This window comes from Rana temporaria, chromosome 3 (assembly GCF_905171775.1).
Source record: "Rana temporaria chromosome 3, aRanTem1.1, whole genome shotgun sequence".
Taxonomy (NCBI): Eukaryota; Metazoa; Chordata; class Amphibia; order Anura; family Ranidae; genus Rana; species Rana temporaria.
In genome coordinates this window covers 237834866-237851523 of record NC_053491.1, presented here as the reverse complement: position 1 = coordinate 237851523, position 16658 = coordinate 237834866, and the positions used below count along the sequence as shown (strand labels likewise).

Genomic DNA, 16658 nt, shown 5'->3' with positions numbered 1-16658 from the left:
TATTGCACTACAACTGCTAAATTCTTAGTGCAGAAATTACCAGCCTGGAACTGAAGGTACACAGAGCAATACTTCTTCCCAATGAGAAGCCAGTTTTCTTCTGTGGCTATCTAGGTTTATGACAGGAATAGCTAAAGAGCGCTCAGTACAATAGCTTGTTTCTTATCCTTGTGATTTAGACAACTAGCCAGGCTTGGCTGAGATCATCCTTACAGTACAGCATTGAAGAAGCTGATGTATCTTTTCTTTATGTTTCCTGAACCACAAAGCGCCTTCTCCTCCACAGAGAACCAACCACTAATTAAAGCCAAGAAGAGTGCTGTCATATTCATAGAGTCTCATTAAACAGGGACTCGACCCTGTCTGTAATTCTAGATACATATATCATGGAAATTAGCCTGTTGCTGCTTTTTCTTTCAGCTAATTCTTCTAAGTTTGCCACCTGTCAGGATTCAAGGAATGAACATATTGAATTTGTGATCTCCTAAAAGAGCAATGTAAAAGCTCAAATGTTTATTGTTACAGATGTGCCCTGAAAGTATTATGCAATGAACTAGACTATTCATCATTAATATTAAATGCTGAAGACTACATTTGTTGAAGAAAATATACAACGTAATGTAATCTGATTATGCAATTCTTTCAATAAAACATATGTCTGTGATGATTTTCATTTATCCAGGTCATGGTATAGCAACAGTAGTTAATCACATTCAGCTGGATTTGTTTTATAATGTTGAACACGTTTCACCTTTCATCTAAGTGGTTTCCTTGGTCTGGATTAAGGAAGGAAGATTGGCAAAATCTATACAGTGATTTGATAAACTATTACTGGCTATAATTATGTATGCTTTTACAAATAACTAGTATCATAGCTACAGAGAAAAACTGAGAACTTGAGAGGCAAATATACAAACTAGACCTTTAATGTTCGGGACAGTTTCCAATGAGCAATACAAAGTGTGCCACATTGATAAATGCTTATAGCGAAAGGTGTGTGTTGTCTCAAAAAAAAAAAAAATGGTTAATTCCATACTTAGTTTAAATTCATGGGATAAAAGCATAATAGGTGCCAGTAACAGAGTATTACTTTTCGTTTGTGTGGGAACTGAATTTTTTTTACTACTATTGCCTGTACCCATTGGTGGAGCTTGAGGGGTTGCAAGGGTTACAATGGTGACCCTGTCTATCCTCCAGGGGGCCCATGCGGCCTCCTTGTCACATGTGTTTTACATCAGGTATCACTAAATAGTGAATCACGGCCCAATCTGGACCGAGTCACTTTCCCATTCGAACCCCTGCAGTCCCACCATTTAGGAACCGCTTATACCCCCAGCCATCACTGGTGTCATTGTCTGGACAGCGGGAGACAGGACAGTCCTGTATGGAGTGCGGGAGATGCCTAAGTTAACAAGCAGGTGATTGGTTGCTATGATGCAGGGCAGTCCTAGCAACCAATCTCCAGCCTGCAACTCCAATCCTTCATCCATGCCTGCTGTGCCACACACCCTCTGATCTGCCTGTGTAAGGTAGGACCCACTGTCCTACCTTACACAGGCAGATCAGAGGGTGTGTGTGACATGAAAGGGAGGTTGAGGACACCAATGTGAAATTGGTGAGGATTATACTGAGGGGGCTGTGGATTTCTAATGTTGGGGAGGCTGAGGACTGCAATGTGTGGGGGGGGGGCTCAGGACTGTAATGTGAAGGGCTGAAAACTGTAATGTGGGGGGGGCTGAGAACTGTAATGTGGGGGTGCTGAGGATAGTAATGTGGGGGGGTTAAGGTAAGTAATATGTGGGTGGGGATGAGAACTGTAATGTGGGGTGCCTGAGAACTGAGAGCAGCAGTGTGTGTGTGTGTGGGGGGGGGGGGCTGAGGCCTTTAATGTGGGTGGCTGAGAACTGTAATGCAAGGGGGGTTTAAGACAGTAATGTGCAGGGGGCTTATGTTTGTATTGTCATAGGGGATGAGGGCAGTAATGTGTGGGGGGTGCTAAGGACAGTAGTGTGCAGGGGGCTGATGCCTGTAATGTGGAGGGACCGAGGACAATAATGTGGAGGATATGATGTGAAAAAGGTCAGAGTTCACTACAGTAAAGTCCCTGGCACCTTTTTTTTTTTATTGCACTGAACCAAGCCAAATGCACCACAGGTGCCAATGTGTGGGGTTACCATTAAGAATTAATAGCACCCCTGCACGTATGCTAATGTTCCTCTGTGGGTCAGGAACATGTGCAATTTCGAGTCTGTTTCCCAGCTACAGAGATGGGAATCTAGCCTAAGAGCAGAGGGCAGCGGTGACTGGAAGGATCTGAACTATTGCACAAAAATGCGATTCGGAACTCTGTAGGAGAATTTTTTTATTTACAACACATTTGTGAATTTTAATGCAATACCCCAGTTTACTCTGTGTCGCTGGGGAAAAGCACTTGCCACATTACCCCTGGGTTCAACCTACACAGAGTGATGGGGCAAGCTCTTTCATCCAGTGGTGCACTCACTGCTCAGCCCCCCACCTAGCGCAGTAGAGCACATCTGTCCACCCTTTGCACAGCCATGCACACAAGGTGGGGGCAGACCACACTCTGAGCTACCGGGTGAAAGCAGTGGTCTTCCAAACAAGTGCAATTTTTTGCCAATTTTTATTTATTTTTTTATTATTATTTATTATTTTCATGCTACTACTTCATATGTGAATGGGGAGGCAGATATACAAAAGCAGAACTGAAGTAATTTTTTACAAAAATGCTGACTGGTAGGCTTTTTCTGACAGAAGGTACTCTGTTTGTCTCTTCCATACTAAATGTTTTTCCCTGCTTGTCAGATTTTTTTCCAAGCATTTGTATTTGTAAGTATTCCATATGTCACCTTATCCCAACCTGGCCAGTCAAGAAGTTCAAATACTTCAGGAGATCAGATGAAGATGGAAGTACCACTATTGCAATGCAGAAGACTTTGCGAATAAAGTCTGCCATAATGTATAAATATAATAACCATACTTGCAGATTATGGCAAATGCTCCTGGTGGCTGAAAAATGTCCAAGCTGTTTAGTTCTGCTTGTATTGGACCATGCTTTTTACTGCAAGATGCGTTTGAAGATATTGATACCCAGAATTTAACTGCCATTTTGTTCCCAAATTCTCACTCTAAAACAACCTTGTCAAGCTTAATAAGCAAAATATGTACTTACTGTAAATAAAGTTGAATAATGTAACTACTGCTTAATTAAAAGTGTATTTAAATATTTTATGTTTCTCAAAATATATTTACCTTTAAAGTATTTTTTAAGATTACCCACAACAAAGGGTCATACATGCATTTAATATCATTCAGGGACCCCAAAGGAGGAATACCACTTGTAGGTATCTGTCTCTCTGAAGTAGACCTTATGGGCCCATTCACATCCAAGCATATTCAATGCAGCGCTTGATAATGCACAAGCACAGATATGAAAGAGTATAATAACTACTTGAAATGCATTTTCATGCAGTAAAATTATTGTTTTCTAGTGCAGAAAAAAGAAACAAGTGTGATTAGACCCTAAAGTCCTTTCTGAATTCCATATTATTCATAATCAAAATCCAGCAGTCAAAGCCAGACTGATTATTAGCCACAGTGGAAGGCTAGAGGTTTGAAATGTTGGAGCTCTTTGTCCTGCTGCAGTCCCTGATTGTTATAAGCAGTGGCATTGCTAGGGTTGGTGTCACCTGGTGCGGTAAAACATGGTGTCACCCCCCCCCCACACCCTTAGTACAGGCGTTACTTCCCTCCAGCCCCCATTCCACAGCATAGAACTGTAGAGATGAGTCTCCCTTGGCTCTGAGGGCTCTGTGAGGCAGCCAGAGGCAGTGCTGGAGTGCACATACAACAGTACAACAGGCACCTGCAGCACTCTGCAACACACACAAAAAAAACATTATCAGGCAGTTGTTGAATAATGACTATGCATTTTCTCTGCAGTCTCCAGGAAGCTCACCTTATGCAGACCTCTCAAAGTTATAGAAGTCGCCCTCTCTACTGCCCACACCTCTATCCACTTCCTGAACTACGGATCTTGCTCTCCATTCAACCTGCCCTGTCACACTGTGTCACTGGGAAAAAGTAAACTCAGTGGGCCCAGAATGGCAGGGAGCCCTGGACTGCATTCCATGACTGTACAACAACACAAAGAATCATGGGCATTGCAGTTCATCCCTCACCACAGTGCCCTGTCTTGTATGCAGGAAAATACCACAACTCCTGGCCGGCCAGGGCCTCTAATGCCCTGTACACACAAGCAAAATTTCCAGCAAAAGTCTCATGTAAGCTTTTCATCGGAAATTCAAACCGTGTGTATGCTCCATCAGACTTTTGCTGGCAGAATTTCCGCCAGCAAAAGTTTGAGAGCAGGTTCTCAATTTTCCTATTGGAAAATCCATTAGTCTGTATGCAATTCCAACAGGAAAAAAACACACATGCTCGGAAACAATTTGACGCATGCTCGGAAGCATTGAACTTCTTTTTCTCGCCTCGTCGTAGTGTTGTACGTCACCGCGTTCTTAACGCTTGAAAGTTTCGAGAACTTTTGTGTGACCATGTGTATGCAAGACAAGCTTGAGCGGAATTCCGTGGGAAAAAACATCCAACTTTTTTCCGACGTAAATTCCGCTCGTGTGCATAGGGCATAAGTGACACAGTGTGATGGGGAATAATGTGATAGGAACCCTGGAGAAGGGGCAGGGTTGCAATTGTGCCCCCTGCAACCCCTGTAGCTACACCAGTGGGTGTCACCCCTCTGGCAGGTGTCACCCGAATGTAATCCAAACTCCCTAAACCCCCATAGCAATGTATCCAGAATGTTATAGAATCACACTTACAGTAGCCATAACAGATTTATTTTGCTTGGACTTAATCAGTCTCCTACCATGTGTAACATTGTATATTTTAATTTGCAGGAAAATAAAAACCAATTACTTCATTGTGTCACTTGCATTTGCTGACTTACTGGTGTCAGTATTAGTGATGCCATTTGGAGCCATTGAGTTAATCCAGGACAAGTGGATTTATGGGGAGATGTTCTGCTTAGTACGGACCTCACTTGATGTTCTCCTAACCACAGCTTCTATCCTGCACCTCTGCTGTATTTCACTAGACAGGTATGTGCCATGAACGGCTACAAGTAACTTTGAATAAAATGAATGCTAAAGATATCAATGTAAAACATAGAATCTTTAAATGGCCTGTGGGCCAATTGTCTGCAATACATTATATATTGTACGTTAGGTGCCTAAAAGTCTTCTTTTATCTTTAGCGGGTTTTGAGTTTTTTTTTTTTAACCTTTCGGGCTCTGTGAAATGTTTTACAATGCTAATTTTAAAATTCTATTCAGTCTCTATGGTAACATGGATATTTTCCGTATATATGTTAAAGCAGCAAAAAATTGGTATCTAAAGTACAATGTATTTTTGGAACTCACTATCATCATATTTAAAAAATGAAGAGGGTGACATTTGTATTACTACTTGTCATTTACCAGTCAAAATATGTCATTTATTATATTTTTAGATAAAAATAAGACTATAATGTAATATTGTAAATGGGAAACATTTATTGACCCTGCTAGTTCATTTTCAGTTGTGTATAATAAAGACATCAGACAGCATACAATATGCTGAAACTTTACATAATCTTCTGATTGGTGTGATAGGTTTACAGTGTACCTCTGAGTGTTCCGCTCAGTTATGTACCTTTTAGAAAAATCATTGTACAGTCCTACTGCTCATTCTACTGATACTGAGGCATTGGGATTGATTTACTAAAGGCAAAATGGTTGTTGACTTAGCAAGGAATATTTTCACTTTCCAACTAAAATTTCCCTTAGCTTAGTAAATGTGGTGAAAAAAAACTTTTCAAAGAATACCCAGTCATGCGCAAGGAAAATGAACAGTATTTTTGCTTGCACATTATTAAGTGATGGAAAAAAGTGGAGTTTCACTCTATTCACTAAGCTGACAGAAAATTCCTTTGCAAAAAAAAAAAACTTTCCTCGCAAAGTGAACAGCCTTTAGTAAATCATCCCCACCAATGGTAACCGCTTCCTGTTCATGTTCTAACCTCTGACTTATCAATTATTTTCACATGGTCATTCACAAAATTGTAATCTGTAAAAAAAAACTGTAAATGTTAATGTTACCTAATACCCACATACCCTGCAAAGAAGCCATATTTATGGCAGGTTTAGAAAATTAGAAAAGTGCCCCCACTTTACCCCACTTACCTATTACCCACGTACCCTGCAAAGAACCCATATTTATGGCAGGTTTAGAAAATTAGAAAAGTGCCCCCACTTTACCCCACTTACCTATTACCCACGTACCCTGCAAAGAAGCCATATTTATGGCAGGTTTAGAAAATTAGAAAAGTGCCCCCACTTTACCCCACTTACCTATTACCCACGTACCCTGCAAAGAAGCCATATTTATGGCAGGTTTAGAAAATTAGAAAAGTGCCCCCACTTTACCCCACTTACCTATTACCCACGTACCCTGCAAAGAAGCCATATTTATGGCAGGTTTCGAAAATTATATTTGGCTGCTAAGAGGCGGTTTACACTGGGGCGAATTGTCAGCCTGACGAGTCGTGTCCCATTCTATGCAATAGAACCGTTCTTATAGGAGCGATGCAAGTCGCTCCGACTTAGAAAAAGGTTCTTGTACGACTTTGGGGGCGACTCGGGGCGATTTGCATTGACTTCTATACAGAAGTCATTTTGCTAATCGCCTCTGAAGTCGTCTTCAGGACGACTTGCAGAGTCGCCCCCGAAGTCGTGCCGCCGCAGTGTGAACCGGCTCTAAAAGTAAAGTACAAATCGGTGGTGTAAACCCTTTATATCATATTTTTTATTCGTTTTTTAAAGAATAACTCCATGTTTATTGAGAAAAAAAAAACATTCCCCCTGGGTGATTTATGTACATTACAGGGATTTTAACAAACTTTGTTGCAGATTCATACCATTTGTTATTCTGAAGGAATATTTGTTTGTGAGTGTCCATTTGCAGTGAATCTAATTGGGAGTGGTTTTATAATTATCAATTAGCTGCTGCACCTGCAGAAGGCCAATGAGGAAATTTGCATGGTCTGCATCCCTTTAGATATGATTTCCCTTTGGGAGTATCTCACCAAAAATTATATTTTTGTTGCAGGGGATGTCAAAAATCAGACTTGCATCTCATGCCACGTACACACGATCGGAATTTCTGATGGTAAAAGTCAGACGGATTTTTTGCATCGGAAATTCCGACCATGCCCCATCGGAGAAATTCAATCGTAATTCCAATGATTTTCAAACGAAGTTTAAATATAGAACATGTTCTATTTTACTCCATTGGAATTCGATTTGCTTTTGGCCGGGCAAAAGCCTGATCATGTGTACGCCGCATTACTGCAGATTTCTGGGAATAACTCAAGCAGGAAATTACATTTTTAGGGGGCATTCTGTACACCACGTGTGTACAGAATGCCTCCAGGTAGCCATATTGCATTGCATTTTGCAGAAAATTACAGAGCTGCAAATTGAAAAGAAAAAGTACTGTATATACTCGAGTATAAGCCGAGTTTTCAGCACATTTTTTGTGCTGAAATTGCCCCCTCGGCTTATACTCGGATCACCTTTTTGCGCCTAATCTCCCGAACTTTGGGGACCCAGTACTGACCGGCCGTAGGTCTCCTGGACCCCAAACTTGGAACACATATAACCCCACTCTTCTTCTACAAGTGTGTTGTCCAGGGGACCTATGGCCGGGGAGCACAGATTTTTCAAATTTGGGCATCCCTTCCATAGACTCCCATGTTAAACAGTAATTTCTCTGGTAATTTTGGGGACCCGGTACCGGCATGTTATCTGGATGTATTGATCACATTCCTGTGATGCCGTGGGGATATGCTGTCGGTCACTGTGATTGCAAGCTGTCTGTGATCTCTGTAATAGAGATCCATTGGTTTGGGTAAGAGGCCAACCTTTTCTCACTAACGAGCAGCTTTTTTCCATATCTTGAGCACCTGTTGTACATGGTGTAGAGCACACAATGTTTTATTTTTATAGTTGCTATTTTGCACTTTATTTTCATCGTTTGCATTTTTGCCTTCACGTTTGGACATTTAATATTGTATTTTACACAGCAATTCATTTATACACTTTCATAATATTTTTTCAAACTTTACTCATTTATTGAAGTTTAAGCACATTCATGTAAATCTGTCTACAAGAACAGGGCTTATTATCATTGTAGAGCCTAGGCTGTTCTAATGTACATAGATAATCACATTAGCACACAGCTGACTTTTTGCATACTTAAAGGAACAGCGCTCCATTGTGTTTTTTTAATAGTAAAATAAGAAAGTGGGGCTCTAGAGTTAAAATTTTGCTAATCAGCTTGCAGTATATGTAAAAAAAAAATCCTGCTTGAGTAAAACAGCCTCATTGACAGTATTATAATTATTAAAATGCATCTGCTCTTTTTACCTTTTGTAATAAGCCATAACAGTGGACAACAGTGGACAAAAATACAAGTATGTAGGCCTGTTTTTTTTTTAAATAATGTATATCAGGGTTTCAAACTAGTGTGTTGCAGAACTACAAGTCTCATCTTCCCTTTGTCTGTGGGAGTCATGCTTGTAAATGTCAGGCTTGTAATGCCTTATGGTACTTGTAGTTCTGCAACAGCAGTTTGAGACCCCTGGTGTACATAGTTAGATTGTTGGTAAGGTTTAATAAAGACACTAATCCATCCAGTTCAACCTGGTGTGTGTGAGTTTATGTTAATATAGAATCCCAGTATGTTGTGATCGTTAGGATGCCCATCTAAAAGTTTTTCGAAACTATCGACACTCCCTCCCTCTATGCAGTTTAATGTTAAACTACTTCTCTTCTAGTCTCAGTGGATGGTCGCGTGTCTTTTTAAGCCCCCTCCCACTGAAAAGTTATTTTCTCTATCCTAGATTCACCAGTTAGGTATTTGTATATCGCTATCCTAATGTAGTATTGGCTATTTACTATTTACTCGACTATTGTCGATTTACTGTTATTAAGGTTATATCGTTTTTATTGAAAATGAATACATTTCCTTAATTTTTTTCCAAAAACAATTCCATATTATGAATTATTGATAGGTCACAAAAGAATGTTTTCTCATTCTGTACTTTTTTTTCTAAAAAAAAATATAAGAACGTCTTTTTCTTAAAATGCTAGGTGCCCGGTATATTTTTCAATGCAGATTATATTTAAAATGTAACAAAACTTTTTTTTGGGATAGAGTGGAGAAGACTAAAAACACTTGTCAGGTTTTTTTTTCTGTCTGTGCCCCCATTAGGAAGATGCATCCTCTCAATTTGTCCTGTTTACCATTATCATTAAAAGTGAAAGTAAAAGAAAACCCCAAATTATGGGTTTTCCTCAGAAAAGTAATAGAGAGGAAACCTTCCCATGAGGATACTAGTTTTGGTGAGCTGGAAGTCCCCAAAAAAATCCCTTAGTTTGCAGGTATTTCCTCTCATTTCCTGTTTGGCCATGGGACAGGAAGTGAAGGGAAATCTCCACAATGGGACACAGATGGCTGAAAAAAAATCTGACAAGGGTTATAACGCTCCCTTGCTCTATCAAAAATGAAAAAAAGTGTTGCCTATTAAAACAAATCATACTACAGCACCTGAAAAGTCATGAAATATGGATGTTAGAGTTGACATATAAAGAAAATCCTCCTGGGTTTAACTTTCTGATGGATTTGTAGTACATCTTTCTGTTGATGGCATTTATTTAACAGTCCGCTTCAAGGGTCGGTAAATGCATGTTATCATGTGACATTTACACACCAGTTATTGACAATCTAAAATCATAGGATATAGACTTGACACTGACAGGGTTTAGACTTAGACATTTTCACGCTAAAAGGTCTCTTTCAGCAGCTTGCAGTGGCAGGTGTGAAAAGTGTTGGCTTCCCTGCTAAGCTAAAAATAGGAGACAGGAATGACCCATGTTTTCTGCACAGCTTCCCATTCAAAGCAGCCTAACACGTGCCAAAGATTAATTCCTCTCTTCTTTGATCAAACCCATAATTACTTTTCTATCTTTCTACTGTATAAAGGTATGAATGTTATTCTGGTAGAGAACATGATAGAACTGGCACAAAACAACTATTGCTGATTGTTATTAAAATCCTTATCGTGAGAGAGCGGCTGAGCCTGGCTTTGTAGCAATGACTTTTGAATTGTTATAATTGAAATCTCTTCTATTGTACAGGCTATGCCAAAGATGATATTTATCTCACACAATGCAAGAGCCCTTTAGATCCAGCTGTCGGCATACAGAAAGTGGTACTGACCTCACGCTATATTTTTCCCTGCAAGCTTTTATGCCAGCACTCTCTGATCTATCATTTTATGTTCTCTAAGCATAAAAAGAAAGCAACTTTTTTAATGGGCAAACCAGGTACATGGCTACGTATTAGGAAAAGGTACTGGGTGCCAGATTTGTCTGGATTTCCCATAGAAACTAGACAGATTTCATTACTCATTTTTCTTAGGCCTCGTACACACGACCGAGTTTTTCGACAAAAACCAGCAAGAAACTTGCTGGGAGATATTTTTTTACCGAGGAAACCGGTCGTGTATACATTTTCATCGAGGAAACTGTCGAGAAACTCGACGAGCCAAAAAAAGAGCATGTTCTCTATTTCCTTGACGGGAATGGAGAAAATTGGTTTGTCGAGTTTCTCGACAGCCTAACAAGGAACTCGACGAGGAAAACAATGTGTTTCGCCCGTCGAGTTTCTCGGTCGTGTGTACGAGGCCTTACAGGTTACAAAAAATTCTAGCAAGTCTGATTTATAAAAAAAAAACTGAGTTAGTAATGATAAAAAGGAAGTAAAGTCTTTTTTTTGAAAACGGGTTGACATACAGGATTTTTTTTATGATAGAAGTGACTTTGTTGTCTCTTCTGTCACAGATGTCTGCTCTTATTTCTGTTAGTCTATGAGTTGAGCAGGCACAGCTCAGTGTAGTCTTGGCACGATTATGTGGCGGGGTGAACCAAGTGCCGCGCGCATGCATGAGCGTTATGTCACCCAGGCTCAACCAGTCAAAACATTGAAGACTCTGAACCCGGAATAAGGCTGGGAGAAAATAAAAGCACTGGAGATACAGAGAAGCACTGACATAACAGTACTGGAAGGAATTGCATTATTAGGCCATAAGTTGCAAATATGCTGTGATTACTTGCGCATTCTATCAAACACCTGCTAGGGCTGAACATTTTATTGCCCCAATAGTAAACAGCTTTAAAGCTTGTATTCTGCACACATAAATAACAATTGTGCCTAACTTTCTCTTGCAAGGCTCTCTGGACTGGGCCAGCCTTCAGGCTCTCTGAATTGGTCCCTTAGCATGTGGTCTGCATGAGAAATGTCAGCGCAGCCACGCACATCCCCCTTCTCCAAGCGCCTCCACAGGTTATGCATTGCTACTACAATTCGTGTCCTCTTGCTGTTTCTTTAAGAAGGACCTTTGCCTTAGCTTTGGAAGTGGTATCCTCTACCCAAATAGGCCCTTCAAGTGTGATAAAATCTGTTCTAAGGTAGCTCGCTTGTCTTCTGGCAGCACAATCACCGCGTGGTGAGCATCATCCCCTAGGGTGTTAGTAGCCAGCTCTGCCATCAGCCAGGTCGGAACCTGTCTCTCCTCCCACTCTGCCAAGGAAATGTTACAGCCATTGAACTTCAGTATAAGGGCTAAGGCCGATCCTAGCTGGAACCCAATTCTGCTACCACACCTGCTACAAGGGACATATCCTGCCACCAATTGCTGCACTGGTGCGATGACAATAACACACATGGTCCCAGTGCAATAAAGGAGCTAGGTCCTTAAAAAGGCTCTGCCTGACACAAGATGGCTGTGAGAGTCACATGGAGCAGCAGCATCCAATGGGATAGCCTCCTCAGTGATCCAGGAAACCATAGAGGAACCATGTTACCCCTGACTTTCTCTCCAACTGCAGTTCCACTACAGAAGAGTGCCACCTGCCAAGGAAAAAGTAGACTGCACTCGCCTACAAGCTGTTTTCCTATTAAAGGAGGTGCATGTTTATTTATCCAGTTCTGAGAATTTAACATCTCTGCCACATCTAATAGCCCATTTTGGAAGGGTAGGAGACCTGATTATTCTCTGCTGAAGGTCAATAACACTATAATTCTTCTTACAGTTCTCCTTCCTCTCTCTGTGACTAAACAATAAAGCAGGGTAAACACTACAGTTAGCCACTGTACTAACCATGCAAGGTTAGTCCAGCGATCTCCCCCACTGAGCTGTTGTATTCTGAGAGGGGGCGGCCCTCGGCCAGAACGCTGCAATCAGCGATCTCTGCCATTGGCTGAGAGCGCTGATTGTGTAAAAGGAAGGGAAAAGGGGATGGGAAAAATTTGCGCTTAGTGAGAAAAAAAATTATATAATAGTGAAACAATTAGGATAAGGTCCTGGGAGTGACGTCCTGCTGCTAAACACTACAACTTAGATATAAAGTGTGAAGAAAAATGTGCAAAAACAGTGAAGCGCTGGACAACAACATATACCTTATAAATCAATGTATAAAGCAACAAGTATAAACAGTGTTAAACTATAAGTGATAAAAAATCATTTGAAACTTAATTCAATATATGAGTGCACAAAATCTATAAATGCATAGGTTATTGTAACACTGTGCCAACAATGTAGCACTGAGCGACAAGTGTCAAAATACCTGTATATATCACAACAGATAATATGATAATAAAACAGTGTAAATTAAAATTACCAATTCAGCATATGAGGTGCAAAACAAATCATTTAAAACTTAATTCAATATATGAGTGCGCTGATTGGCTGCTGGTTTTCCGCTTCTGCTGCTTCTGTCGGACAGACGAACATACACACGGGCAGAATGTCAGCTGGTATTTTTCATACCGTCAAATGTATCCCGACATTCTGCCCATGTGTATGGGGCTTAATGGGGAAGCAGCTCTAATAGTGGCTTACCTCTTTGTTACTCTTCTATATTTCCTATCAGCATTCTACTTGCACTGCAGGACAACCACGTGGCTACTTTTACTGCTTCTCCCATCCCTAACCTAAGCTTTGCTGTCACCCTCTGGCTGATCAATGTACATTGCAAGGTTTTTACCAAACTTTATTGAAGATTTCTATCTTTTGTTATTCTTAAAAAATAGCTGTTTTTGTCCATGGGCAAAATGAATCTGCATAGGAGTGCATTTATAATAATCGATTAGCTGCTGCACTGCAGAGTTTCAGGGTTCTAATGAGGAAAACTGCAGTGTGTGCATCCCTTTAGAAGTGATTCCCCTTTGGGAGTATCTCACTAAATAATGTTGTTGCAGGGGATTCCTAAAATCTTACTTGTATCTTGGTGCAGACTTCTGGGAGAATCAATAAGACAGTCGCACATGCAGGAAATTACAATTCTTGGGGGGGGGGGGGGGGGTGTTCTTTACATCATCTGCCTCCATGTTGCCATATTAGAAGAGAACGCCTCCAGACTGCCATATTGCACTGAATTTTACAAAAAATTACAACGTTGTAGATTGACAAAGAATAACATTAAATTAGAATATGATTTGGGTGGCAATTGTATATGCCAATTTTTTATATTGTTATTTTTTTATTTGCTATCTTTCCTCACAAAGGTGAAGTTACTCTTTAAGGATGTTTTTTTTTTTACATGAATCTGCATTAATCTGTGTCTTTTATATCTGCCTTGAGTTCAGCATCAATTCAGTAAAACATATCAATATTTCTCTCAAGTATTTTGGCAAAAACAAAATACCAACAGCCACAGACTGTGTGGAAACAAAAAATCACATTTGAAAGTCACTTCTGCCCCTTTCTCATTGTGACATTATTTCATTACCCGATGATTGATAGGAAACTCTTCCATCACTCTGTTAATTATGGAAACAACATCTTGCGCTGTGGTTTTTCCAGCCTGCAGCTTATTTCCCCATATCATCCTGCAAGGGCACAGAAATCAAATATGCTCAGCTCATGAGGATTTTTCAAAATGTTACTTTGTAGTGATAATGGAGCAAGTTTCACAGAGGTAGCTGATGTAGCAAGTCTTACCAAGATTGTTCCAGGTCCTATAGCTAAAATCATAGATGATTTATTATTACTGTTATAATATTACACAGGAGAAATATTACTTTTGCTGCTGTGACTTAGATACTGGTACAGTCTGACAGGCCACAAGTGACATTTTCTAATGTGTAGTTATTAATCTAATTTCATTTTTAAAATGTGCATTTATATTACTGGTTCAAGCACCCCTGTTTTTTTTTCAGTTTTTATTTAGAAATATAAAAAGTGTCTAAGTGTACTAGTGTACTTAGAAATTAAAATTGAAGCTTTGCATATTGTTATTGTAATGCAATTGGTCTGCATACACAGTAAAACATGATGGGTTTTGTCTTTATTTTTTTTAATGGTACTGTTTGTATTTAAAATACCCTGTGCTAGCATCGTGTGTGTGGAGGGCTCATTGAAAATGAAAAAAAGCGGGGAGCCAGGAGGCGGGGTCTAGCTGCACAGTCATGCTGCACTAGAGCTCCGCTCTGTGGGGAAAGAAAACCGCAAATAATTGATTTTAATAGAGCTGCAAACGAACAGAAAACGACGGGTCGAGTTCCCAGGAGGTGAGGAGAACCATTTTATTGAAATATGGTGCTGGGGGGTGCCAGAAATAAGGGTAAATCCAACCCTAATAGCACGGCCCAGCAGATGAAGGGCACTGTAAAAAAGGCGGCATTCTCCTCAGCCACCTCAGCTACCTCAGAGTCTAATACTGAGGGGAAAGGCAAGCAATGCTTGTTAAAGGGAATGAAATCCGCAGCTTCTCTGAGGAACATGGACACGGACAGTGAGGAGGAGGACTTGTCTAATACCCCACAAATAGCTACATTAAGTAAGACAGTCCCCTCAGAGCTCCTAAGTCAATTCGAGAAAATGCTGAATAAAGCGCTAAAGCGCACCTCAGAGCAAATCACCACTAGTCTAACTAAGGAAATAAGAGACTTGGGCTGCCGCACAGAGACTTTAGAGGCAAAAATGGACGAAATTGAAATTTATACTCAAGATTGCCAATCAGAACTAGATGCGCTTAAAGAGGAGAACTTGGTACTTCATAGAAAACTAGAAGATTTTGAGAACCGCGCCAGGAGATCGAATTTGAGATTCAGGGGAATTCCTGAGACGGTCCTGGAGCTAGGAGCTAGTGCCGGGACTGCCTGTAGAACGCCTGGAATTTGAGAGAATATATAGGGCATTAGCCCCCAAAAAATCTGAGGGACCCCCCAGGGATATCATTGCAAAATTCCACTACTACAGAACAAAAGAGCAGGTTCTGGAAGCAGCCAGAGAGAAGAGCAGTTTAACATTCCAGGGAAACAATTTCCAGATATTCGCCGATCTATCGCAACTGACAATTACCAAACGGCGTGCAATGAAACCCCTTTTAGTGGAATTACAACAGCGAAACATAAAGTACCAATGGGGATTTCCCTTCTCCCTCAGATTTACATTCCAGGGCTCAAAGATAGTGTGCAGATCACCTGATCAATTACACCAAGCTTTAATTGATCTGAAGCTCATTGATCACAGTATCACACACAACTCCTCCCGCAGAAGATCAGCATCAACATCTTCCCGCAATGGCATCATTCAACCTGAAAAGAACAATGGAACTCATCACACAAACAAGCGAGGAAGATTTGTGTCTCAACCCAAAGACCAAGAGGATACCATGGACTGACCACCTTCCAGAGGACCTCATGAATTTCTTCTTCCCCTGGTCACAAGAACACTTCACAAGAAAAGATGTACAGATTGCATGGATTGAGAACTTGATGTTTTTTATTTTTATTTTTATTTTTTTTACTCTTATTTTTTATTTCTACTTTAAAAATTTTCTCTTTTGACCCAATTTTATTCTCATTTTCACCGCTTATTGCGATTCTTATTTTTCATTTTTTACCTTGCACTCCTACCTTTATCACATTCTTACTTCTTTCCATTTTTTTTCCACTTTCCCCCCCACTTTTTATTTCCTCACCTCCTCCTCACCTCAGGGTGGGGAGGAGGGGGGGGGGAACGACAAGGCCTGCCCCTTCATTCGCAGGGTCCCTCAGACTTATGACATCCCATACCATTTAATTACACCCCGGGGACCTAAGAGACACCTCTAAAACCCATTCTCTTATCCTCCTCTAGTTATAATATCCAAAGTTGCTTCACCACATTACACCACCTCGTGCACTAGTAGCCCAGTCAGCGTCCAGGCGCAAGGCGAGTTTTGGTGTGTAGAATCTGCATTGTTTTAATGGTCAATAGGTAGATACCCAATCTGACATATATCTGATCAATAGAAGCCTAATCTTACCCAAACTATTGGACCTACTTGAGGAATTTTTTCCTAAAATTCCAATGGAACACATGATCCAATTAAAACATCTTTGGTATAGGCTAATGAATTCTACAATCTCTTTATTTAATTAATTAAGGATAGTTAACCCCCTCTCATATCTCTCGCCTAAACAACAGAAGGCGAGTAGTTAGTGTTATCCTGTTCGAAATGTTATTAACAG

General features: G+C 40.4%; 1 protein-coding gene across 3 annotated transcripts in view; it reads left to right on the top strand.

The window, feature by feature from the left end:
* The window catches only part of HTR4 (5-hydroxytryptamine receptor 4), a 609312-nt gene that overhangs the window by 407378 nt on the left and 185276 nt on the right, over positions 1 to 16658 (top strand). For all 3 annotated transcript variants that reach the window (XM_040344503.1, XM_040344504.1, XM_040344505.1), the window contains exon 4: positions 4938 to 5138. In XM_040344503.1, the coding sequence (XP_040200437.1) occupies positions 4938 to 5138 (201 nt within the window). The remainder of the gene's footprint in view (positions 1 to 4937; positions 5139 to 16658) is intronic.